Source organism: Hevea brasiliensis, chromosome 9, assembly GCF_030052815.1.
Source record: "Hevea brasiliensis isolate MT/VB/25A 57/8 chromosome 9, ASM3005281v1, whole genome shotgun sequence".
In the NCBI taxonomy this organism is placed as follows: Eukaryota; Viridiplantae; Streptophyta; class Magnoliopsida; order Malpighiales; family Euphorbiaceae; genus Hevea; species Hevea brasiliensis.
This window is the reverse complement of record NC_079501.1, coordinates 90,903,385-90,931,098: the sequence shown is the minus strand read 5'-3', so window position 1 is coordinate 90,931,098 and position 27,714 is coordinate 90,903,385. Positions and strand designations below refer to the sequence as shown.

The window sequence follows — 27,714 nt, the reverse complement described above, 5'->3', positions numbered from 1 at the left end:
CATAACATGATCCCGTAGTATACCTAATGAATTACCGAACTTCACCTACCAATAACTCATTAAATACACTACAAGGGATTTTAAAATAATTTTCTTACTTTTCGAAGGTGGTGAGCACTTTTGGTAGGAATTAAAAACTTTTATTTGAGGATATATTGGCTGTTGAGGTTGAGAAATGAAATTATTAGGAGTGTTTTCACAGGTTTTTCAGAACTGGTTTTTCCCAATTATAGACGACGAAGAACTTCAGGGTTAAGCATGTTTACTTGAGAGAAATCCTAGGATAGGTGACCTCCTAGGAAGTTCTCCATTTCACCTATGGGACAAAACCGTGAGGCTTATGGCTAAAGCGGACAATTCCTCTAGTGGTTGGAGCCTAATCATTACAATTGATATCAGAACCGCTCGTGTGTCCTCTGGGGCGATGGTGGAGTAAATCTCAGCGAGGACGCTGAGTCCCGAAAGGGGGGAAGAAAAGTCCCTTAGGCAAATCCCACATCGACAAAGCACGGAGATGGTCTTGGGTTCAAAAAGTAATGATATATAGATGGGGGAACTAATCACTAGAGATGCCTTTTGGTGGAATGGACTGGAGAGTTGGAAGAACTCCAGGGTTAAGCGTGCTTGCTTGAGAGAAATCCTAGGATGGGTGACCTCCTGGGAAGTTCTCTATTCTACCTATGGGACAAAACCGTGAGGCTTATGGCCAAAGCGGATAATTTCTCTAGTGGTTGGAGCCCGATCGTTACAGTTTAGCCTTAACTAGATTAAGGGGATTGGGCCTAATTAAGGTGAAAAAGACCAAGCCCAAATGGGGGAGTTCACTCTAATTCAATATGGCATGTTTGGAAGGTTGGAATTGGAAGAAGGGAAAAAGATTAGGACCTTATTGTCTTAAAATTTCTAGGTCTCTATTCACCCAATATTTATTCACTTTTGAAAGCTCATATGTGAGAGATTTCAATTTTTTTTTACGCCTTTTATATTCCTGTATGTGTTTTGGAGTTAATTTTAGCATATTTGACCAACAAGATTCTTCTAGATGAAGGTGGATTTTGACTAGCCAATATAATAGATGAATTTTGAGGATATTTAAGTATTATTAAAAGGATTTGAATAAATTTTGGTCGATCCTTATCCTTTAGAAAGGTTTAAGATTGAAATTCTATCCATTCCTTAATTCAAAGCTTGAATTAAGGAATGCTTATATCATCATCAAGGATACTTCAAATCTAGTTGAAAGAGAATTTCCTAACCCTTATCTATCCATTTGGGGCTTCTACAATCTTATTGGTTGAAGTGTCAACTTTCTTAGTTTTCCTATTTGTCTTTAATTTCCTATTTGTACTATGTTTATCTTATTACAAGTTTATATAGGACTTTATGTTATGTTTTACTAGTAGGAGTAGTTCAATAAAATGCCTATATAAAGGCCTCTCAACATGTAAAGTTTTCAGTTTAATTTATTAAGCAATAAAATGTTGCTCTTTTTTCTTATCACTTGTTTTAAGTGTGGCGAATTCATGACTTATCAATCTTTGATTGTGGCGTCTACTTTAGTTGATTGAATTTCTTTTATAGCATCTTGGAGTTATCAAAAGAATTTCAATTACCACCTTTGCCAAATTTTTTTGTGGCGTGTTCAATTCACTTTATCAAAGAGTTTTGCAAGTTTATTTGTTCTTACTTCTACCTTTCTTGTTTCTTTGTTTTTCTTTGTTTTTTGTTTTTACTACTAAAACGATCTTTCTTCTTTTTATTTTCTTTGAGCACATCAGATATTCATGATTTATTTAAGATATTTGTTAAATATTTATTATATCAAATAGCAATTTCAAGTGGCTTTCTCCTAGGGCTTCAGCTTTTATATTAAATCAAATGGCAATATCATCTCTTCATCGACATCCAGCCTCACCACTTCACTCTATGCTAACACACATTGATGTAGGCCATGCTACCCCCTCCTTAGACACTCATGACAATACAACTTTAACTTAAAGCTACCTTGACCCACTCACCTCTTGCAAACCATCATCTGTTTTCTCACCCAAAACTCCAACACCACCCTTTACATTTCTGCCTTGAACCTCCACCATCCCATTCCTTAAACTTGAAGCATCCTCAATGAAAGGAAATGGGAAGGAGCAAATGCAATGGATTCAACAGTGTTTGGAGGAGAAGGGTAGTAGGGAGCAACAGGAGGGGCTAATGCGGATGCATCTCTGCTGGTGGAGTCGAAGACATCGTATGGTTAAGAGGTGGAGAAATGAAGGTGTGTGTGCAGCGAAAGAAGAGTGGGAAGAGGGATAGCCAAAAAAATGGAAAGGAAATGGGTTTTTTGAGAGCAATTGAGGTGAGAGATAGCATGAATAAAGCTAGAATGTCGATGGTAGGTGGTGTGTGATTTCATTGGATGGTGGCAGAAGAGATAGCAGAAGTTGTGTTTCGAGTTTGTGGATTTAGGGAGTTGTGAGACAAGGAAAATGAAGGGATTTAAGGAAGGAAATGACAATCCTTGGGGAGGATGGCTAATTATTAGATACACCGGGAGCACTAAAAAATAGTGCTCCCTCTCTCATAAAAAAGTGGACCCTTTCTATAATATAGAGAGTGGGTTCTACATGATTGTGAGAGATGGTGCATGTGCACCGGGTGTACCTAATAATTTCCCGGGTAGGATTTTTTTTTTTTTTTTTAATGAATGCTAATATGGTAATTCCATTAATCATTAACAGCGCCACTAACAAAAAGGGGTAATTGCACTAATGTATGAAATATATGGTGTAGTTATTAAAAATTTTAATTTAAAATATCTATATACTATATAAATGTGGGAAGGGGGAAGAGGAACATTGACATTACCTAAAATACCCATTATAATTTATTAATATGGCAATAAAAGACTCAATTTAATTAGCTATTACAAATTATTTTATTTAAATTTTAATTTTTAAATTAATTTTAGAGTTTATGTAAATTTAAAATTATTAATGCTACTTGCACTTAAATTTTACTTAATTAAAATTTTTATTATTATTTTACTACATTTAATTAAATTTTAAATTCAATATATTTAAATAAAATAAAAATATCCTAAAATTATTTAATTAATACAAAATATTATTAATTAAAGAATTTTAATATTTTTAGCATAATTTCCATAATAAGTGTCCTATTCTAATTTGAATACTATATTACCTATTCCCATGTTTTAGTACACATTCAATTTGTAAATAGTTTTATAATAATTAATTTATTAATTATAATGTATCTTTTGGTAAAAGCATATTTACAATTTGGATGAATGAAAAAAAAAATCATATATATATATAACCCTAATATGTTGTTGGTGGTGATAATTCTCTTTTCCATTTTTTTTGGCTTTTTACATGATTTTAAAATTGGGTAAAAAATTTAGTGTCCTAGTTGAAATAAGTGGCATAGTTTTTAATAATGTTTAAGATATTTCCTAAATATGTAAAAATATGTAATGTTTAAGATACGATAAGTTTAATTTCATGCTTGATTGATGATATTTCCTAAATAATTGGTAAATTTCATGTTGTATTATTATTTATGGAGATTTTTTAACTTGAAAATATTGATATATTGAAATTGGATGCTTTAACCTAATGATTATTTAAATATGTAAAAGATCTTGTAATTATGCAGGCTTGCAAATCAATGATAACAAAAGAATAACCACTAGTGATATTGTCCGCTCTGGGCCGAAACTTTACAATCCACCCACTTATGAGACTCAGCGTCCTCGCTGAGGTTTGCCCCACCATCGCTCAAGGTTGCACGCGGAGTGGCTCTGATACCACAAATGTAATGGCCATGCCCACTAGTGATATTGTCTGCTTTGCGCCGAAGCCCTCACAGTTTTAAAACGCGTCACTAGGGGTTACGAACCGCTAATTTATAAACCTAGCATCTCTTCCGTGTTTTGTCGATGTGGGATTTGCTTAGAGTGTTACAATACAAATGTAATGGCCCGGCCCACTAGTGATATTGTCCGCTCTGGGCCACAACCCTCACGGTTTTAAAACGCGTCACTAGGGTTTAAGTATAAGTGATGTAAGAAGATGACTTGCATTCATTTTCTTAGAGTCAGATATATGTATATATTTTTTAAAAATGACTAAAATTTATTTATAATGACAATTAACTAATAATAGAGATGAAATCTCCTAAATCATATTATATGCTTTCACATTTTATTTTTTGTATGTATACACTATTATTGACACAATTCAATTAGCAGAATATTATAGAATGTCAAAAAAAAAAAAAACCTTAATATCTTAAAGCCTTTGCATATTTAGACTCAAGCATTAGCATTGCAATTATTCAGATCCAATTTCATCTTTTCCAATCTAATACTAATGAATCCATCATTTGGGTATAGAGGATATCAATGAAGAATGGGGAGCCAATACCAATTATTTAACGTGGGTTTTCATTTTCTTTACCTAAGTCACCCCAAAATTTAATTAATTTTTTTGATTATATTTTAACTTGAATTTCATTAACGTGTCTAAAAAAATTTATGTAATTTTTAACTATTATTTTTAAATTATTATCCTCAAATAATAATAACATAAAAATAAAATTTATTATCAACCATATATTTTATAATAAGGTATAATTTTAAAATCTAAATTTTAACTCTTTCAATAAATTTGTTATATTATAATTATCATATTTTTTAATTATTTTTTTATTAGTTTTACTATCATTATATTTAATTATTATAATCATTTATCTATGTTAAAATATCTATCTTTTAATTTTTATTGGATCATCCTATTATTTGAAAAACTTAATTAATAAATATAAAAATATGATTAATGAGAAAATTTATAAACTAGTCAAATTATTTTTATATATTTTAATTTACAATAAATAATAAATAATAATCTATTATAAATCCTATTAAAGAAATACTTATAAATATCCTAATTTATAAATAATTTTATTAATGATGAATAATATTATGTAATTTAAAGAATTAGTGTTAAATTTTTTTGGGGAATTTTATGTTTGGTTAGCTAATTTTTTTTTTACCATTTTAGTTTAATTTTAAAAGTTTTTTTTAACCCAACAAAATTGATTTAATTCAGCTAACAAGATATAATTTTAATTATTGTTTTCTTTTTTAATTAATTGACATATCATTTTTTTTTATTATCAATTTATTTTAATTTTCATCCTTCATTGAATATTTAAAATGTAACTAAAATTATCAAAATTAAAAAAATAACTCTAACAAAAAAAAATTAAAAAAATAAATTTTTTATTATTAAGGACTAATTTAAATTTTTTAAAAATTATGAATAATTAAAAGAATTAGAGTAAAAAATAGTACATATATCTAATAACACAAATATTTTAAATTGTACTAAACTCAACTCAACTCAATTAAATTTTTATTCTAAAAATTTGAGATCGACTATATAATTTAATTTAGATTCTTTCTTTAATTTTCTTAATTTTAAAATTTATTAATTAATTAGTATAAACATTTATCGAAAATTACATATAAAAAAATTAATTGACAAATAATTATTTAGCGAATATAAACAGCACACAATACACAATTTCAAAAATACTAATAATACTAAAAAGTAAGAAAATTAAGAATATTTATTTTATTTTTTTATATAATTAACTTTTATTGCAATTTAAATTCAAGGCACTATAGTCCTGAAGACGACTTAGTTAAAGTTTATTTTTCCTTTTAATTAATAACTATACCAAATTGCCATTAAAAAAAAAAAAAAAGCCAAATTGCCAATGGCTAAGCATGGCGTCCCTTCCAAACAATGTCTTAATTTAACTCCAAGCATCATCCGTTCAAATGGACGTTGTGAAAAATTGAAAACCCTAACCACACTTTCTCTCCTCAACACGGGCGCGCGTATTCGCTGGCTGTAAGAGCAAAGGATGACTCTAGAAATTGAAGCTCGAGAGTAAGTACCGTTCTAGGAATGCTTGAATTGAACCTCTCATTAGCTCAAAGTCGCTTCTTTCTCTTGCTTAATCACATTTCCCTCAATTTGTTTTTTCTGGGATTCTTTTTTTTTTGTGAAATTCTGATAAATTGTACTGGCAGTGTGATCAAGATCGTGCTCCAGTTCTGCAAAGAGAATTCATTGCACCAAACGTTCCAGACGTTGCAGAATGAGTGCCAAGTCTCGCTCAATACAGTGGATAGTATCGAGACGTTTGTTGCTGATATCAATAGTGGAAGATGGGATGCTATATTGCCTCAAGTGGCTCAACTCAAGCTTCCCAGAAATAAATTGGAGGACTTGTATGAGCAGGTTCGTAGGTTTGGTTATATCACTTTTTGGGCAGTACCCAGTTGTGATCTTGCTGGCTGAAATGGTGGGTCTTTGGAGAAAAGATCTTGGGAACAATCTTTACACTTCAGCATTTGTTGCTGATATCGATATTGAGTTCTTTTGAAAGTGGAACTTATACCTGCACCGTAGTGGTTATAAGCTAAAGCTTGTTCATACTTTTGTATTGCTGTCACTGGAAGGTCTCTAATCATGCCATGATTTTGTTTTTACGCTTTATCTAAGAATTTTTTTGATGACTCATTTCTCCAAAATTTAATAATTTAACAGAAACTTTCTGTGTTTAAATTTGAATACCTTTGTTAGTTTTGGCTCGAGTTTGCCATGTAGTCTAATTAAAACATGGAAAATTGAAAAAAAAAAGAAGAGAGAGAGAGGCTTTTGTAATCACTGTTCTTGTTATTTCTCTACATTGCTTATGACAGTTAGCTAATATTACTTGAGCCTTTTCATGTGATTGACTGGAAGTTCTTCTTCTTCCTTTGTTCCTTGGCACCATCCCAAAGTTCCCAATTGTGTTTGAGCCCTCTTCTGTGAGATGCATGTTACAGTCCAGGCCACAGTTGTATTTGTATCCTCTACTGGGCTCATATGAGCCTGAGACCAAGCTTATCCATAGCAACGCATCAAGTCATTTACTGCATTTGTGTTACTAACTTTGAAGTTCTTTGTTTCCATGGAGATTCTTTTGATTGCTTTCTTTCGTGAATGTTGCAGATTGTATTAGAAATGATAGAACTTCGAGAGTTAGACACTGCACGTGCCATTTTAAGGCAAACTCAGGCAATGGGTGTCATGAAGCAGGAGCAACCTGAGAGATACTTGCGTCTTGAGCATCTCCTAGTTAGAACTTATTTCGATCCAAATGAGGTTAAAAATTATGTTTCTTGCTGTTTTTGTGCTATGATTTGTTTTATTCATTTTTTATTATGTGAATGCAAGTTTCTATCTTTCCTTTTCTACTCCTTCTTCTATCTTTTTTAATAGCTATACATGAACATACCTTGTATCTGTGATGATCTTTGGAACGCCTTCAGTGGGCAGTGCTTAATCTGTTTATAGATATGCCTTGTTTTTTAATTCATTGTATAAACATTGCATCAATGTCTGTGTATTCATGAATTTACTTTCCTGTCCTAGGATTTGCTTGTGTTATTCCCAAGTTAGGGTTCATCTGAAAAGAATCAACTCACTACTCATGAAATGTGAATTCTTGATTATCAATATCATCTAGCAGCATAGCTCTATATGATTTTCACAATTCCTACATATATTCATCTTCATTTATGGTGGTATCAAGTAGGTATCTTATGGAGGATTAAACTCAATACCATTTGACAAGCAATGAGGGGCTACTTGATTGATAGGAATAGCCTTTGTGGATATTTGTTTGACTGTCTTTAGAGTATGTTCAATGTGGAGGGGAGAGATTAGGCTACCCTGACATTTAGATGTTATGAGGGTGGACTGAGGAAGACTATGTGGAGTTGGGAGGCTTTTGCATCTGTTTGTAAAAGCAGATGCAACCGAAGTGTTTGGACATGCCTTTTTCATAGTGTTGGACTGAAAATAGGTTTGAAGTGAACTTGACTTGTGTTTATAAGGGCTAGCTCAACTTGAGCTAGTGTGTGACAAGCTACCATGCTGAGGTTTAAGGTTGATGCTTGGAATGAAGTTTATCAGTTTAATTCAAGAACTAAATTCAAAACTTTGAAACTTCAAAATATAAAGCTCAAAACATGGTAGTGCATTAGTATAAAGTTATTATCTAGATTTTATGTGTATAAATTTTCTTTGGTTATAAAATACAATGATTTCTTATGAGCTACAAAGTTGTCTTTCTTTATCCAAAAAATAGAAGCCATCCATATTTTAGATTTTGATCAATTTTGAATAATGAATATATTTAGTCAAGTAAATTATGTGTGACATATGGATTAGGCCTTTTTCTAGAGCTGGTGAATAGTTATATGGGAATTTTGGTGATTCATCTTAAGGGCTTATGGGGAAAAATAAAGAAGGAAGCTAAGGTTCTTTGGTAATGTACCTGTTTGTGGTGTTGTGAGAAATTTGTACCTACTCTTATATGGTTCCTTGTTGCACTTATACTGATTTAATCTATGTTGTCAAAAGTGCTGAGCGCCCTTAAGGCGAGAAGGTCCTCCATCGCCCTAGGGCTAGGCGAGCACCCAGGTGCCTCTTGACAACACTGGTTTTAATTATAAACTAGTGCCACTTTTTGATTCTCAATTCTTTGTTCTTTTTTAGTTGTGTTGGCTTTAATATTTTCTCTGCTGGGCTGTGTCACTTTGAGGAAATGAATCAGTTGGGGTAAAGAACTTGTGAGGCGGTTATTATTATTATTATTATAGTAACTTTTTAATGCAATGGATTTCTATTCTATCAATCATTGAGTGTATTCTTCACTAATATTGAAGACCTATGTCGAATGCGACAGGCTTACCAGGATTCAACCAAGGAGAAACGTCGTGCACAGATTGCCCAAGGTTTTTCCTCGTTTACATTCCTGTTATTGAATTAATTGTGAAGATCCCCTGCACTTAATTTATATTGAATGTTTCATAATTGACAATGAATTCCTTAATATTTAAAGGTTCAATATGCGATTTTTCTTCTTGATTGTTAGAAATAGAATTCACTGTTATTTTTCTCATTATCTTCCTGAATAATTGGGTTGGTTCTCTCATCTTCTGCCTTATCTTGCTTCAAGCCTTGAAATGCCTAGAGTTGAGCATTAAGATTGCTAAATGTGGCAGCTCTACAGGATTATCATCATTGTGTTAGCATAACAGTGTAGCGGTATTTTGATAATTGGTTGTTTTCTATTTTTTGTTCTCTTTTACATTACGTACCCTTGGCATTTTGGGGTTGCAACATATCATTGTTGTAGTGGGCCAGCCCTTACAAGTGCTGGATATGGTATCCAAACGTGGGAGATGATAGAAACTACACATGAATGAATCGGAAATCTAGGTTGAAAGAATAAGGTTTTAGCCTGTTATACAGTATGGCTCTTGGAGGTCCAACAGGTTTTAAGCTGCTGATTTGATGAAATCATGGCTTTAATGATTCGGTGCATTATTGAGGTATTACATGAGATTCTTTTCTTGATGATTTGGATTTTTGAACATTTTCAAGGAAATTTCTTCTTTTATGTGCATTTTGTTGCATGGGCTGTGTCCAATATGGTTCTTCCCCCTGCCCCTCTTTCCCTCACCCCCATTGCCCCCTTTCTTTCCTTTTACTTGTGAGAGAAAGGGAAAGCTATGTTGTAGAAGGACAATTGCTCAACTTGTGAAGTTTCTAGGTGCCCAGACTAGTTATTTAAATAGAAACAGCTAAAAGATGTTGATAAAGAAGAAGGCTTAATAAAGTGAAAACAAAAAAGAAAGCAGGATATAAACTTCTAAATGATGGTTAATGGGATTGACTTAAATAGCCTTTCAACCTACTCCCTGGCTCAACCTAATGGTTGTTTCAAAACCACCCATAAAGGTGATGTGGGGGGGATTGTTGTTTTATATTATTTCTTATGGCATTTAGAGTGCATGTAAGTTAGAGTCAAGCTTTTTATCACCAGTGTGGAATTCAGCAAATAGGTTTCAGTTAAGATTGCAAGATATAGGCAGCAGGCAAATATACATAACAAAATAAGGTTTTAAAATTTTTGCAATGGATGTATTCACGGTACCTGTTGCTTTGCATGCATTTCTGTTTATGCTTTATTTTAGGTTTTCTAGTCAATGAAATTCTTTTTACCTTTTATGCATTCAGCTCTAGCTTCAGAAGTTAGTGTTGTTCCACCTTCTCGATTAATGGCTTTAATTGGCCAGGCCCTAAAGTGGCAGCAACACCAAGGTGAGATTCTGGACCTAATGATATTTGTATTCTATTTTGATTTGAAAGTTTATTTCAAACCAACTGAAGAATTTTCATAGATGACATTTGTTTTGCTTGTTTAAAAAATCAATACTCTCTCTCTCTCTCTCTCTATCTATCTATCTATCTATCTATATATATATATCAAGTTGCTTCTAAAATGCTCATTTCTTACAATCTTGCATATATCAACGTTGGTGTTATCACCTTTTTGTTCTTATTTGTTGTGTTTTTGTGATGGTCAAAAACCTACTGGCTACTGCAGCCTGTGCCTGCAACCCGCTTGGGATGCTGGGGTTGTTTGGGATGAAGAATTGCTTTCCTGATGAAGCATTTTATTTTGGTCTTTCAGGGTTGCTTCCACCAGGAACACAGTTTGACTTATTTAGAGGAACAGCTGCTATGAAACAGGATGTAGATGACATGTACCCTACGACTCTCGCACACACTATTAAGGTTAGTATTTGGACCTATAAGTAATTGTTATCTAATTTTCCATCTGTTTTAAAACGTTTGGACTATCTCTTAAGTGCCTGAAAATTGAATTTATAGAAATTTGTGTGTCACATATGGCAGCTATGATAGTTCATTTCCATTTGAGCTAGGCTTTGCTGTCTTTCTTTGAAGCAAATTATCTCAACTAGCTCATGGCTAAGCCTATCTATTCTCAGATACCTCTGTATTAACATTGCCCCTGATGGCAATTTCAGCCTGAAGAAGAAATCTCCCACTAAAGAGCAAATGAAGAATGGATGTAATTCATCTTTTACCAAACAATTATCAGTTTCTCTCTTTCTAAATGGTGTACACACTACCCAAGCAATGACTCACTTCTTGGTCTGTGCTTTTATAACATTCAAACAAATATTTACTGTTCCAAGTATATGTGGGTTGTAAGAACAAGGTAGGGTAATCAAGAATTTTTACATTGGACATACAATTCCTTTTTTTATCTTGTTGTATGCTTATTAGCTTTATTTAGTTTGCATGAATTGCCTGTGCATGTTACTGAGACCTAAATTGTATGTCCTCCTTATTATGCCTGAATTTTTTTTTGGCTGTAGTTTGGATCAAAAAGTCATGCAGAATGTGCTCGGTTCTCACCAGATGGGCAGTTCCTTGTCTCATGCTCTGTTGATGGGTTCATTGAGGTATCTTTTTGTGAAGTTTCTTCCATTAACCAAAAATTGATGGATGAATTTTATTGATCTCGTACTTATTGATCTCCACTAGGTCTGGGATTACCTAAGCGGAAAGCTCAAGAAGGATCTTCAGTACCAGGCTGATGTAAGTCCCCCTTTTTATTTCTTTTCATTTTAGTCTTGATGTTGCCATGAGCCATCCACATTGGTGCCCGTAACCTGTCGAGAAATCAGATAGGATCGGTTGGATTTAGGTAACCACTTTGATACTCAAGTTAGTAAGATATTCTCGAAAGTAATGAGAGATTCAGGAGATTGAGAAAACAAGAATGTGTATCTGTTGTAAGAGAAAGGTTATCCTTCTAATAGGCTTTGTCCTGGAACTGTTACAATGGATTATCAATGCTTACCTTATTTCACACAATCTAGATTAAATGATGTTAAAGGGTGTAATGGACTCTAAGATTCCAGGCATTTATGACCGTTGGCTGAATCATGGACGTCTGAATGAAGGCATCTGAACCATGAACATCTTGGACGAAAGCTTGTTCGGTGTTTGTGGTTCGGTACATATTTGGATCTAGACATTCTCAAGTCAAGTACTTGGGTTTTTCTTTGAGGGACTTTATCAAGTCTTGTTTTTACACTTCTGACTTTTGTCTTTATCATTTACTAGAGGTAACAAGAAAATATTATTTGTTTCTTTTGATATAGGTTGAGACATTGAGTTTTTGCGGCTCAGCACTAACAATAAATATAGTTAGTGCTTATGCCCCACAAATAGGACTAGACAGTGAGAGTAAACAAAGGTTTTGGGAAGATATGGATGATTTAATGCAAAGCATACCGAATGAAGAGAATGTTTTCATTGGTGGAGATTTGAATGGACATGTAGGAAGTGATAGACAAGGTTATGAGAATGTTCATGGAGGTTTTAGTTTTGGCAGTCAAAATGAGGAGGGAAAAAGCATCCTGGATTTTGCTATGGCATACGACCTAATACTAGCAAAGACCTACTTTATAAAAAGAGTCACATTTAGTGACTTTCAAAAGTGGGCAACATAGAAGCCAAATCGACTTCCTCTTAACCAGGAAGACAAATGGAGCTCTATGCAAGGATTGCAAGGTCATTCCAGGAGAGGCTTTAACAAGTCAACATAGGTTGGTGGTCTTGGATGTCAAGTTTAGGAACAATTCAAATAAGGTCAGAAGAAATAGTGTAGCTCGAACAAAGTGGTGGGAGTTCAAAGGAGTAAAGCAAGTGGAGTTCAAAAATGAGCTTCTCGAGTCCGAAGTATGAAAGCTAGATATGAAGGCCAATGATATGTGGATACAGATGGCATCAAAGATTAGAGAAGTAGCTAGAAAAGTACTTGGAGAGTCTAAAGGACATGGACCACCCTCAAAAGAGAGATGGTGGTGGAATGAGGAAGTACAAAAGGCAGTGAAGAGAAAAAGGGAATGGTATAAGAAATTACCTAAATGTGATAATAATGAGGCATATGAACAGTACAAGATAGCAAAGAAAGAGGCAAAAAAGGCAGTTAGTCAAGCAAGAGCACAGGCCTTTGAAAAGTTATATGAGAAACTTGGAACTAAAGAAGGAGAGAGATATTTATAGATTAGCAAGGAGTAGAGAAAGGAAATGTCAAGATCTCAATCAAGTTAGGTGCATTAAGGATAAAGAAGGAAAAGTGTTAGTGAAAGATGAGGACATTAAAGAAAGATGGAGAAATTATTTTAATGATCTCTTTAATAATAGTCAAAATGGTAATAGCGTGAATATAGATTATAGAACAATAGAAAAGAATGTAAATTATACTAGAAGGATTTGATCTTTAGAAGTAAAGGAAGCACTTAAGAGAATGAAAGTGGGTAAAGCCTGTGGACCCGATGAAATACCAATTGAAGTGTGGAAGTATTTGGGAGATATGGGAGTGGCATGGTTAACTAAATTATTTAATAAGATTCTAAACACAAAGAAAATGCCTAATGAATGGAGGAAGACATTTTAGTACCTATTTTTAAAAATAAGGGAGACATACAGAGTTGCTCAAACTATAGGGGAATTAAACTCATGAGCCATACTATGAAGTTGTGGGAGAGAGTTTTGGAGCATCGACTACGTCATGATACTTCTATCTCTCTCAATCAATTTGGTTTCATGCCCGGTCGTTCAACTATGGAAGGGATCTTTCTCATTAGAAGCTTAATGGAGAAATATAGAGATGTGAAGAAAGATCTACACATGGTTTTTATTGATTTGGAGAAGGCTTATGATAGTGTTCCAAGAGAGGTCTTATGGAATGTGTTAGAACAAAAGAGGGTATCTATTAGGTACATACAAGTATTGAAAGATATGTATGAAGGAACAACTACTATTGTGCGCACAGTGGGAGGGGACACGAGATTTTTCGATCTCAATTGGATTACACCAAGGATCAGCCATAAGCCCTTACCTTTTTACATTAGTTTAAGATGAACTGACGAAACATATACAAGAGAGTATTCCTTGGTGCATGATGTTTGCGGATGATATTGTTCTGATAGATGAGACACGAGAGGGAGTCAATAGAAAGTTAGAACTTTGGAGAAGTACTCTAGAGTCAAAGGGTTTTAAGTTAAGTAGAACGAAGACAGAATACATGTATTGCAAGTTCAGTAAAGGCCAAACTGGTGATAGGGAAGGAGTTAGTTTGAATGGAGTGGTACTGTTACAAAGTAATCACTTTAAATATCTAGGCTCAGTCTTTCAAGTAGATGGGGGATGTGAGGAGGATGTTAGTCATAGGATTAAAGCCGGATGGTTGAAGTGGAGACGTGCCACGGGAGTTTTATGTGATCGTAAGATTCCCAATAAATTGAAAGGAAAATTTTACCGTACAGCCATATGACCGGCTATGTTATATGGTAGTGAGTGTTGGGCACTGAAAGAGTCGTATGCATCTAAGATAAGAGTTGCAGAGATGAGAATGTTAAGGTGGATGAGTGGCCATACTAGACTAGATAAAGTCCGTAATGAGAGTATTAGAGAAAATGTAGGAGTGGTGCCAATTGAAGATAAGTTGAGAGAAGGGAGATTGAGGTGGTTTGGTCATGTGAAGCGTAGACATACGGAGGCTCCAGTTAGACAAGTAGAGCACATTAGGTTAAAGGATAGAAAGAAAAAAAGGGGTAGACCTAAATTGACTTGGAGGAGAGTAGTACAACATGACTTAGAAGCATTACACATTTCTGAATATTTAACCCAAAATCGTTCATAGTGGAAAAAGCGAATCCATATAGCCGACCCAAAATTTTTGGGATAAAGGCTTAGATGAGTTGAGTTGAGTTGTTATTGCGTATTATCCAATGCCATGGAATATAAATATGGAAAATAAGCCTTTAATATTCATAAGCACACCATAAATCATCCCAAAATAATATATTGCCAACCCCCTTTTGGAGATAATCTACCAAGCAGAATCATTGCGGCCACTTATAATAGCTCTTTTAAGCTGAGCACCATCAGAGTGTCTCACCATGGGAGCATGGGAATCTTGTGTCCTTTCCATTAATCATATATTTGAATCTTATCAATATTCTGCTCATCTACAATACTTTTAACCACTTATCCAAAAATGCATAATTGGATATTTGCTCACCCCAGAAGAAACCTGGTTTAATTCAATGTTAGTTGAACCTATCTATAATTCACCAGCAACCAAAAAATAAAAAAAATAGGAGTGACGATTTTTATAGGTACTGCAAATGTATCCCTAGTATGCTAGCTTTGCAGCAGTGCAGCTCTCTGCTATGGTGCATTTACTAATGAATAGTAAACTTTTTTCAGGAAACCTTTATGATGCATGATGATCCTGTCCTATGTGTTGATTTTAGCCGAGATTCTGAGATGATTGCATCGGGTTCCCAAGATGGGAAGATCAAAGTAAGTTTTATTGTGTGCTTAGATTTAGGTTATGGTTGTGAAACTTCTTTCTCTTTAATTCAATTCAAATAGCACCTGCCCTTTTTTAATCATAATTTATTAATCATCTGTGAATTATTAAATATGTCCATGTTGGCTCCTTCCAAGCTAATAGATGTATTATCCTGTAAAAGTCTTGTGTAAAGTGTGAATTTTTGGAGCAACTAGCTTCTATATAATAACAAAATTATGAATTTTCTTTGGGAAGAGCTAAAACATTGATGAATAGTAGGTGTGCTTAATGCTTGGAGATGTTTTGGTTATGTTGAGGTAGTGTGCAGTTGTGTTTATTTTTTGACAAGATTATGTGGATTAAGATGTTCCTATGAATGGAGAAAAAAAAAAAAACATTTTTTGGTATAAATTGTAGCACAGTAACAGAAACATTGACCATAGTAAGTTGGACTTATACATTGTGTTTTTCCAGCTGCCGTCCAATTTGCATCCTTGGGTGAGTTGCTTAGGTTATCATGGTTAGCGTGCAATCATCAAATTTTTTTGGCGAGCTTGTGAGGATTATAAAAGTTGGATTATGAATTGAGGGAAAACATTTTGGCATCTATTGTAAATCTAAAACAACTTTGACCACAACAATCTGGACTTATCACCTCATGTTTTTCAGGTTTAGGCCAAATATGCATCATCAGTGATAAAGTCTTGCAAAAATGTACAAGACTTGGAATTTTGATATTGAAATATGTATAAACTTTGTCTGGTTTGTAATTTTTAGGTTTGGCGGATAAGGACTGGTCAATGCTTGCGCCGTCTTGAACGTGCGCATTCTCAAGGAGTAACTAGTGTTGTCTTCTCTCGTGATGGAAGCCAGCTGCTAAGTACATCCTTTGACAGCACAGCCAGGTTGGTTAATGAGGTTCCCCCCCCCCTTTTTTTGTCCTTCTCTTGGACATTAGCTTTACACTTATCTTAATTTTTCATTTACCTTTAATGAAGTTTCTAGCTTTGTTTAGTTCTGTATTTATAGAACAATAAATTTTCTCACCTTGGCTGGTACAGTTTTGGATAACTATTTGTTGTGTTTGATATAGAATACATGGCCTAAAATCTGGCAAGTTGTTAAAAGAATTCCGGGGTCATACATCCTACGTGAATGATGCCATCTTTACAAGTGATGGAACTCGTGTTATTACTGCCTCCAGTGATTGTACAGTCAAGGTAAGTTGCATGTGTAGGTATTTTAGGTGTTGAGCCCTATCATTCGGTGACTTTTCTTTCCGTGTGTTTGCATAACAGACTGTGTTTTGCCTTTAATAGGTTTGGGATGTGAAGAGTACAGAGTGTATACATACATTTAGGCCACCGCCTCCATTGAGGGTATATTTTTTTTCCCATTTGGGATGAAACATTTTTGTTTCCGTCTTTTTGATTTAGTTCATGCATAATTCTTCCTCTCTTTGAACTGTTAGGGAGGTGATGCTTCTGTGAACTCTGTTCATCTTTTCCCAAAGAACACAGATCACATTGTTGTTTGTAATAAGACATCATCGATATGCATCATGACCCTTCAAGGACAGGTAGCTTCTCAACTCAAAAGAAATGAAATAACATGTTTCACTATGAGTGAGACTGACACCCTCTCGGTGCTCTTCTGTGAATTTCTTGACTCAAATAATGTTATACCATAAAGTAAAAGTGACGTATTTTATAGCTTCTATGTGTTTAGGCTTTTTGGATTGAATCATATGTTAGTCTGCCAGCTCCATTTTGATTATAATCTGTGAATTTACTGCAGCAGCTGTTTGCATGGCCGCCTCATTGCTGTTAATGTGTGGATTCTTTTGATGGCTGATTCTTGAACTTGGTTTTCTTTTTATGGACTTAAAGAATAGGCCAATCTAATGGACATGGTACACTACAAATTACAAACAAAAAACAGGAATCACATAGACACATATGAATTGTATTCTGGACAAAGGGATATTTGAATGCACAGATTGGCACCCATAATGCAATCATGCTGGATTAAATTTGTTTACTGAAAGAATGAGTATTTTGAAAGATAGTATACACTTAGCTGGGCTAAAATATAATGATTAAAAAAAATACATTCTATTGTACATATAATTAATGGTAAATGAGTATATGAGTATATGACAAAACAAAATTATCTCATCAAGAAAAATAAAATAAAATTAAAAAATATGATACATGATGTCATGATTCGTCACATGTTTCTTCATTGAGTACTGGATCACCATTGATGCAATTGTATGTGTAGAAATTTATTTGAGGAAACAACTTTGGTGAATTTGAGTTTCCATAAATTCAAGTAAATACATTTGAGGCTAAAGGGGAATGATTATTGTTTGAAATTTTGTTTTTAAATCATTGTGTAGGTTGTGAAGAGTTTCTCATCTGGTAAAAGAGAAGGTGGAGATTTTGTCGCAGCATGTTTGTCACCAAAAGGGGAATGGATATATTGTGTTGGTGAAGACAGGTATTGCTTTCTAAGTTCTGCATTTTTATAGCCAAGTCTTCTACCTTTTGGTATGAAATTTTATTCTCCATCTACTTTGATCTACAATTGCTCTTAATTTTGTTTGATTTATATTACACATTTTTGAGTATTTAACCCAAAATCGTTTAGAGTGGAGAAAGCGAATCCATATAGCCGACCCTAAATTTTTGGGATAAAGGCTTAGTTGAGTTGAGTTGAGTTTTGTTTGATTTATATGAAGTTTGATCTTGTGTTGTACTAATATCGGTATGAAGGTCATAGACATGCTATGCTGCTAAACATGTTATTTTTTGTTTACTATATATTTTTGTCATTTCCATTTTTCTTTTCTTGTTCCTTCCGGGTAAGTGTAGTTTTCATCTTTCCATGTTACATTTGCTTGAGCAATAGCTAAAGGAAATAAAAGTTGAATTGTTCTTGAATCTATGATGTAGATTGTACTATTGTAAAACCCACCGGGATGCAGGAGTGGTTAGGACAAATTTTGTGATTCACATCAAATCAAAGCTGTCAACTGTTTTGCATTGGTGTTCACTATTTTCTATATCCTCGGATGCCTTTATGACATTCAACTTTACTGCCTTTTGCTAAGATATCATTCTTGTCATCCTACGGTGGTAATTGAATTGCACTGACCATCATATTGAAATCTGCAATATATTTGTCTGTACAATTTTCTACAGTAAAACTGAGATGTCCTCAGTTTTTTCTTGTTTCACAGCTGTGGGACTGCTTTTGATCATATTTACTGACATATTCTGAAAATCATCTGCAGGAATACGTACTGCTTCAGCCACCAATCTGGTAAACTAGAGCATCTGATGAAGGTAAGTGAAATTGATAGAGGTTAAGATGGTTCAATAGGCCTCCAGTTTCTTTCTCATTTATTTGTCATCAGAATAACTTAACAATTAGTTGCGATTTTGTGAAAATAAATTCATGCTGTGTTTGGATATATTTATTTCAAATGAGGATATTTGGATAAGATTTTTATTTAAATTGCTTGAATTTACATAAATGAAGATTAAATTTGTGAATGTGTTTCAAAACTTGAAGTGGACTTGAAATTATTTTTTATGGTTGTCTAATAATTTTTTATCTACATTTGGGAACCTATACTATAAATTCATAAATCTAATCAATCAAAGAAAACCTAGGTATTAGCAAAGTCAAATCTCACCATTTCAACCCCTTCCACCCAAACATAAGGTCATAGTTTTCAGTTGAACTCCAGGAGGTAGGGAAGGAAGCTGAACCACATGTAGCAATCCTTGTTTCAACTACGGGGAAAGGCTTTATGGGAATTGATATGATCCAATTAGAGAAAATCATTTCACATGATCTTTAACATTCAATAAATAGTCACTAGTGAAATTTTTATATATATGCATATTCTGTATATAATTTTTTTGAAAGGTCATTAAGCGTTGTCAAAATTCCATGTACACATGGTTTGTGTTGATGTTTGGTATATGCCTATATGTGCACAAAATACTGACATGAGCCTAAGGTTATTCTATCTAATGGTGTACACGGTATGGTTTAATGTGTTATGGTGAAATTTTCAAACCAAATTGACTATTTATATAAAGAAACTAAATCAACTTGAACTGAAATATTCTCATTTGGGATATAAAAAATAAAAAATATAGTAATTTAATTAAGTAAAAGAATAGCACTTCCTTTTTCTTTCTTGTACAAAACAGACACTTGCATGGAAAATTCATTAGGTCTCATGGATAAACTTAAGCAAAGGAATAACGCGTGTTAAAAGCACTTATAATACTGAACAAAATGTATACGTAGGACTAGAAATTAGAACTCTAAAATAAATAAGCATATCCAGTATGTATGTTTCGGTATAATTATCAGAAGTGAAGTAGTTTAATATATTAATGATACAGTATTAACAATTTATGGTTTGGTCTAGTTTTTATTTTTTTTAAAAAAAAAAACTAAACTGTTCTAAAATTATTTGGAAAAATTTGCTAATCAAACTGGACTCTTAATTCTAGCTTTATAATTCATTTCAGTCCTATTTAATTTGACTGTTTGAATTGAATGATAAAGACCCTAATTCAGTACAAATGAATTTAGAATTTTCTGGATGCAGCTCTTCTGGCATTTAGATTCAGCCCTTAGAATGGGTTGTAGAAAGTTGCAAGTTGAACAGCCTGCTTACTATTATTCATGTGCATAATCTTGTGACTGCATACATGTTTTGACTTTTTATTACTGGCAGGTTCATGAGAAAGATGTAATAGGTGTGACTCACCATCCCCATCGGAATCTCATTGCAACATACAGTGAAGATTGTACAATGAAATTATGGAAGCCTTGAATTGCCCTTATGTTGATCCTTTTTAAATTCTCTCGTAAAGACAATTTTTTGCTCTACATCAACTTTTCATGTTCCATCGGCTTTGAAACAATAATGTACTTGCATCTATCATTCTCAACTGAAGGGGACTAGAACATTGTGGCCAACTAGCCTTAGAAATTTCAATTCCATTTTCTTGTACAGGTAACAAATTAAGGATCATTTCTTTTTACATATCTCCATCACAGCAGGTTGAATTATGCAGAGAACAATCTTCCTACCCTTTTAACTTTTGAGCTGCCTTTTCCTTGGGGTTTATAGACAAGGATACTTGCTCAAATTGGTCAGTACTTGGCAGTTGGGAGCCCATCTTCTTTGTAGCCAGGGATATGGCTATAGAGGCACAATGGTCAGCAATGAATTATGAGGCCTTAGAAATGATTGGAACATTTGTTATTGTTTTGAGCTGCCCTTTTGCCCTTAGACTAACATTGCTGCAGTTGGTGAGCAACTAGTCTCTTCTGCTTCCACAAAATGGTTCCTTGTATGGGAGAATTGAGCAGAATATGACATATCCACTAACCACCTAAATGCTCAAAATATTCAATATCATTCACCTGTCTTCCATTCTTACTCTCCTACTAGGCAATGGCACACGCTGCATGCTGTTTCAGCTCAATTGCCAATGATTGCCAATTGCTTGTCGCTGCTGCAAGAATGGGGTCATGGTCATCAGCTTTTTGCCTTATAAGATAAAAACATTTGATCATTTGGTTATTTAACCCTGTTGCTTGCTTCAAGCTTTTTCCCATGAATTTAATTTGATTCTTTCAACTCCATCCTTGTGCACAATTTTTTATTATTTTTAAAAAATTTAGAGTCAATAAAGGAGATGATGGAGATTTGAATTCATGTCTCTAGTTACTGGGTTGTTGATTTAATGATTGACACTCACATCCAATCGTAGGTTGGGTATAGGATGTGTAACTTATGAGCCATGTGAAGGTCTTCCATCATCATGCATGGGAAGTCTTCACACTATTCTTTTTAGAGGGTAAATTATATAGATGGTACCTCAAACTTAGGTGCATATAATAGTAAGTTATTTAAACTTTAATTTGTAGCATAAAATCTCTTGATTTTTAATTTAAGCAGCATAAAATCTCTTTATGAATTTTAATAGCTAGTTTTTAGATTATTAAGGTTGATGTAATATTTATTAAATTAAAAAAAATAGCTAGTTTATCAAATCATATCATATTGAGAGTCATCAGACAGAATGAATAAAACATTTAACTAAACACTTGTTCATGTGATTTATAGCAAACAAGGCCATTAATTGGAGTCTCATATTCATGAAAGAGAAGAAAGCCTCCTTTTCATGATGTAGCATAGTGCAAAAGAAGATCTATAATCTTTGACATTAATGAGAAGAGAAAAAAGAGCTATCCCAAATTCCAATCTCTCCCTTTCACTCTCTTAAAATAAATTTTCTTCTTGTAATCTCTCATTGACCATGACCTAAAAGAAGAGAAAATTCTCCCCCCTCCAAAAAAAATAATAGTATCAATCTAATCATAGTTTAGTTTAGAATCGAATTGAATTAGTTCGATTTGAAATCAATATGAATCAAAATTAAATTGATTAATATTGATTTCGAATTAGCATTTTAATTCTAGGTTAATGTTTGATCAACCATTGAATTTAATCGAAACAGAACTGAATTGGATTAAAATTTGAACTGAAAGGGAGAGAATCTAAATGAAAATTATCAATTTCAAACCAGATTGGTGGCCACCCATAGAATCACACAAACCCACCTATTGAGCTTAGAGCACATGATGATTTTTGGATTAGCTGAAATCAAGAAAAAGTCTTAACACAAAGAAAACAAAGTTGGTTCAACACTTTTTAACCTTATCTGAACTAATACCAACCCTGCATTGAAATTTTGAACATCTATAAGCTCAACATCAAGAAATTAACTCTTGGGATTTGACCTCTATCTAGCTAGAGCCATACATAAATTTGCACTAGAATAATATATGCCAATAAGTCTTATCATTATCTAAGCATCTCTCTCTTGCTCAATAGCCCTATTCCAAAATAATTTTTAAGGCAGCTTGAGTATTTTAATTCTAGTCAAAATATTATTTCTTTGATTTATTTAATGACATCGGCATAATATTTATACTAGTGTTTAGAGATTGAGGAAATGATTTATAAAAAGTTATTATCCTAATTTTTAGAGATTGAGAAAACATTTTAATTAAGATCAACAAGATGATATCACTATTTTTATATTTAACGGCTAATACAACAGTCATTTTTATTGAACATTTTTATTTTAAATCGCTATATAAATAACTAATAATTAATGTCTAACAATTAATAATTAATAAAATGACAGATGACTAATAAAATAATAAAAATTTATAAAATCGCTAATATTATTAAATAGGGCCAATGCCTTAAGATAATGGGTAGCTAAATCCTACATGAATTATTATATATCATAACTAATTAATCTTAATCAACTATAAATTAAAACCTATAAGTAAAGTAATTAATGGTGCTAATTAAATTTTTGCTTCCCATGACGTGCCGTGCCGTCACAGGCACTACTGCTTCCCTCACTCTTAATTTATTAATTAATTAGCAAGAAACTTAGTTAATTAATTATAATTATTTGCATGATCAAACATAATAAACAGATACCAAAACAAACAGTACATTGATGAAAATAAAGAAAGAAAGAATGCATTTTTATTAAATTTTTCTTCCCTAAATTCGGTCTATTATGTATTTAAAACGTAAGATATATAGTGAAATCCACTTATTAAATATATGAATCTCAAATATTTATATCTTGAATTCATTATGGACTGGGTCTGTCATAGATCCAAAAACAAAATGATGGGACTCACTCATTAAATATATAAATCTCACATATTTATGTTTTAAATCTATGATAGACCGAGTTTAAACAAGAATTTTTCATATTTATTTTTATAATTTAAATTTTATTTAAGAATAATGGAGATAAGAATTATGAAATAATTAAATATATGATTATTAAATTGCTTCCTAGCTCAATAGCAGTGAAATAATGTGTATGAATTCGTATTTTTCATTCTCTAAATCATTATCATACAAATAATCCCACAAATTTCACTAGATTTTTTTTTTTCAAGAATAAATAGGATGATTACCCATTAACAGGAATAATACAAAAAGCTGTATAAAAAAAAAATACAAAAAAAAATTATACAAAAAACAACCTCAATGGTGTAAAGGGTTTGGACCGGTTGGAACAAGCCGCTTTTGAGTACCGTAACGTGGATCAATCTCAGTTCCGGCAGGCTGCGGTTTCACTGGCAAGTGCCAGTGATGAAGCCGGTGTGAGTTCTTGTGAAAAGGAGTGAAATCAAATTTAGTAGACAACATTCTTCTGTTGCTCAAAGGTTGAAGAGATATGGATACATGATTATTTGAAAAGAAAGAGCACCAACCATGCAAGTAGAAGAAGAAGAAGAGGAAGAAGAAGAGAATGGTACTAGAGAGATAGAGAGAAGAAGGTGGGATTTTCATGGATACAGCAGAGGATGAAGAGAAAAGATTGCATGGAGAGATAGAGAGAGAGCTTAAAAGTGGAAGAGGAAGCTGGAAGATAGCACAAGAAATGGTGCAGAGTGTTGTGATGGGAGTGTGGTTGTGCAATTGCTTGGTTCCATGAGACTTTCTTTTTCTCTGGGATTATTTATTTATTGCACAGAGAGAGAGAGAGAGAGAGAGAGAGAGAGAGAGAGAGAGAGGAGTATAAGGTGCAGTAGATGCGGAGAGGGAGCAGAATTGTCGAGCATTCTTCTTCCAATGAATCTTCCTTTGCGTTCAAGTAACTAAGGGCCATTAATACAACATATTGTCAAACCTCCTATTTTATATATAATTCTATGACTTCTACAAGGAAATCTACTATATTATATTTTTAAATAAGTGAGATTTTCCTCAAAATATGAAGAATAAATTATGAATAAACGTAGGTAAAAAAAATATATACACCCATTAAGTGCGGAAAATTTTTATCTAAACTTAATTTATTATGAATTTAAGATACGATATGTATAATAAGACTTATGTAAAATAGGTGAAACTTACATGTTTATATCGTATATTTATCAGATAAAATTTTATCCATGTAGGATTACTTATGTAGTGTAAAAAAAAAAAAAAAAAAAAACCTATTTGGATTGATATTAAAAAACTTTTTTGTATTTTGATTTTCAAAATTTCAAAAATTTATAAACAATGATGCGAGAATTAATATATGTTAAAAAATTACGTATATATTTATTAAAGAAAAGGGGAAAAAACCAATTTTATTAAGATATTATAAAAATTAAAATGCTAATTTCTCATATGCAAAGGAAGTGCAAATGTATAATCTCAAGCATAATATGAATGGTTAGACTGCCATGTAAAATACATAAATTTATCCTTAAACTTTATTGAAAAAATTTTATAGTATTTTAAAATCTTGTAAACGTGTCATGACATATCTTAATTCTTAATTAAGTGGAATTAAAATAACATTCAGATTATAGTCAACAGATTAGAGTTCATACTTTTTAATTTAGAGATTTTAATAATATTTTAATTTTACTTTATAAAAATTGAAGTATTAAAGTATATCATAAAACGTTTTAAAAGTTTAGAGTAACACGAGGATTATTTTAAGTAAAGTCTCGTTGTGTGGCTACAAATTTAAGGTTACTTATTATTATTATTATTATTATTATTATTATTATTATTATTTCGTTTCATAATTAGAGTAAGCTTACAAAACATTGGAGATTTATAATAGGAATCACATATCATTTTTAAAAAATTTCAACAATAATTAGTAAAATTCCAACTCAAAATAGAGTGCATTAAGAATTAAATTATTAACTACTAAAGTTTACGTATTAATATCATGCATTTTTCAATTTTTTTCATTTAATTATATTAATATTCGAATTCAAAACTTTAAAATTTTATAAATAATTCTAACACAATTAATATAAAATTCATTGATTGCATTTTTCATTTTTAATGACTAAATAATGCTATATATATATATATATATATATAACATTTTGAGAACTATATTTTTACAAATTTTTTATTGCAAGAAAAGTTTATTGTATAAGCTACTAATCATAAAAATTTTATTTCCTTATCAGGTCAGGTTAAAAAATTTTAAAAAAAAATTTATCTCTATATTATTTATTATATTTATTAATTTTTATTTTAAAAAAAATTAAAAAATAAATTATAATTTGACCTAATAGAGATATAATTTTTTTTATGATATAAAGCCATGTAATACATGTCATATAAAAGTTTTATAAAAAATTTTATCAGATTCTGATTTAACGGCAGCTAGTAAAAAAAAAATGAGTAATTTTATTAAATTAAATTGAAATATTCTAATTAAAATGAAACAATAGGTAAAGTTCGTAGTTTTTCTAATTTAATGAACTTTAATTTAAAAAAAAATATATATTTTTTTGAAGTTTGAACATGTTTTATTCAAACACGTTACGCTGCTGTGAGTTTTCAGTGCTGAACCAGTCTGTTCTACCTTTGAATACACATTATTCATATCTCTCTCTATATATAAAAGGAATAGAGCCCAATTTCCTCCATTTTTATTTCCACCATTTTTTATTAGGGAGGTTCAATTTAATTTAATTTTAATTTTTAATTTAATTTAATTTAAAAATTTTAATATATATCTAATTTAGCTCAATTTTAAGAAAGGTGTAAACTCACTCACCATTTAGATGTATGAGTTGTCATTTTTTTTAATTTTTTAAATATTTTTAAAGTTAATTATTTTTTAATATTAATTACTTAATTATTTTTAATCTTAATTAATTAACTATATTAGTTATTTTTATATTTTATTTTTTTTATTTTTAATTAATAATATGAAAAAAATAATATTTTTATATTTTTAATTTTATTTAATTATAATTTTCTAATTTTAAATTAAAAGTATGAAATACAAAAATTATATTTTTTTATTTAAATAATTAAAATTAATTATATGAAAATATAAAGATATTTTTTTATATTTTCAGTTTAATTAATAATATTAATAATAAAAATAATATTTTTATTTTTTATTTAAATAATTATATAATATAAAAATAATATTTTAATATTAAAAAATAATTAAATGTTAAAAAATGACACATATTAATCAATTAAGCTAATTTTAGCATAAATCAAAATTTATAAGTTAAATTAGACCAAAATTAAAAAAAAGTTAAATTAAACCGCCCAATAAAAATTGAGCTTTATTTCATATATAAAATGGAGTTGACCCTTAGCTTCAATAGAAGAGTGAGGGCAACCAAAGCTTTTTGAAAGATTAAAAAATAAAAGATGCTTCTATTGCATGGAAGAGGAGGAAACTATAGTGGAAAGCCCTTTCAAGTGAGTGGCTTCCTTTTCCAAGAACCCCACTTATTATTATTATTAGATAATCTATAATTATTTTAAGACAATTTGAATAAATTCAACACCACCATCTCCAATTTGAACTGCCACCCTCCACATGACTCCATAGACGAATGTACAAAGATCCATTATAGTTGTGTGTACTGCTTAGACTAGCTCCAAACTCCAAAGGCTATCTCTATCTACAAAGACTTTCCATTTCCTCAGGAAGTGGAAATGCCTGAGGAAATGGACTTTGTAAAATGAGAGGCCCTTGTCTAGAAGACCAACAAAATGGATCACTCCCACCCAACGTGGATGGCTGAGATGTCCTACCATCCATCCATCAGATGTGGGGATTGAATGATATTAGCCGTCCGATGTTTGTGCGTGTGATAGAGAGGCATACCTATAAGTGGTAGTGTCAAGGGAGTAGTTGGCCATTACAAGTAAATACCAATTACCCAAAATAATGGAGGAAACAAAGTCAACCACGAACCACCCACCAAAAACACATCACTCTTGGAGGTCTAAGCAATAAGCACTGCCAAAAATCAAGATTCTTGATTTCAAATCAAACCCAATCGGCCACAAGAAACATTATAGAACAAGCGACCAGCAATGATTTCAAAGGGGTTAGGAATTCCTGCTTGATTTTGGAACAAGTTATGTAAACTTTATCATGTGATTATCGGTGACAGATCAATAAGTAATTTAGAAACCCTTAATTTTCAGTCACAATAACTTTTATGAAATCAAATTAAAATTCAATGAGTTTTATGAAAGAAATTAAAGTTTAGTAACTTTTATGAAAACACTCATAAAAGTAACTATTTGATATTTACCCCAACCTCATCAGTTTGTCCAATAACAAAACAGTACTAACAAGGGAAGGGATCACCAATTTTGTATCATCAAGAGAGGAAAGATTTTCATATCATCTACCTTTCATATACATATATATATATTTGAAAACACAAAAGAAGGGCACTCTTGATATGCATCATCTCCTATAAGCGTTATAAAATTCATACAAAAGGAAAGATTATTAT

General features: G+C 32.0%; 1 protein-coding gene across 1 annotated transcript; it reads left to right on the top strand.

The window, feature by feature from the left end:
• The first annotated feature begins 5,793 nt into the window (after window positions 1–5,793).
• Window positions 5,794–20,409, top strand: LOC110644825 (suppressor of mec-8 and unc-52 protein homolog 1). The gene is made up of 16 exons (XM_021797784.2): window positions 5,794–5,975; window positions 6,119–6,329; window positions 7,086–7,238; window positions 8,827–8,875; window positions 10,164–10,247; window positions 10,621–10,724; window positions 11,333–11,419; window positions 11,502–11,555; window positions 15,243–15,338; window positions 16,108–16,235; window positions 16,424–16,550; window positions 16,650–16,709; window positions 16,802–16,909; window positions 17,732–17,832; window positions 18,629–18,680; window positions 20,096–20,409. Exons 1-16 carry the CDS (start codon window positions 5,950–5,952, stop codon window positions 20,192–20,194), a joined length of 1,539 nt encoding a protein of 512 aa, XP_021653476.2. The 5' UTR covers window positions 5,794–5,949; the 3' UTR covers window positions 20,195–20,409.
• Window positions 20,410–27,714: the final 7,305 nt, after the last annotated feature.

Excerpts from the sequence above, each read along its gene's own strand:
- LOC110644825 (XM_021797784.2), top strand. The coding sequence starts at position 5,950 with ATGACTCTAGAAATTGAAGCTCGAGA. Across the intron at positions 16,236-16,423 it reads TCCTTTGACAGCACAGCCAG|AATACATGGCCTAAAATCTG; the intron begins GTTGGTTAATGA and ends TGTTTGATATAG. Across the intron at positions 17,833-18,628 it reads TATTGTGTTGGTGAAGACAG|GAATACGTACTGCTTCAGCC; the intron begins GTATTGCTTTCT and ends AATCATCTGCAG.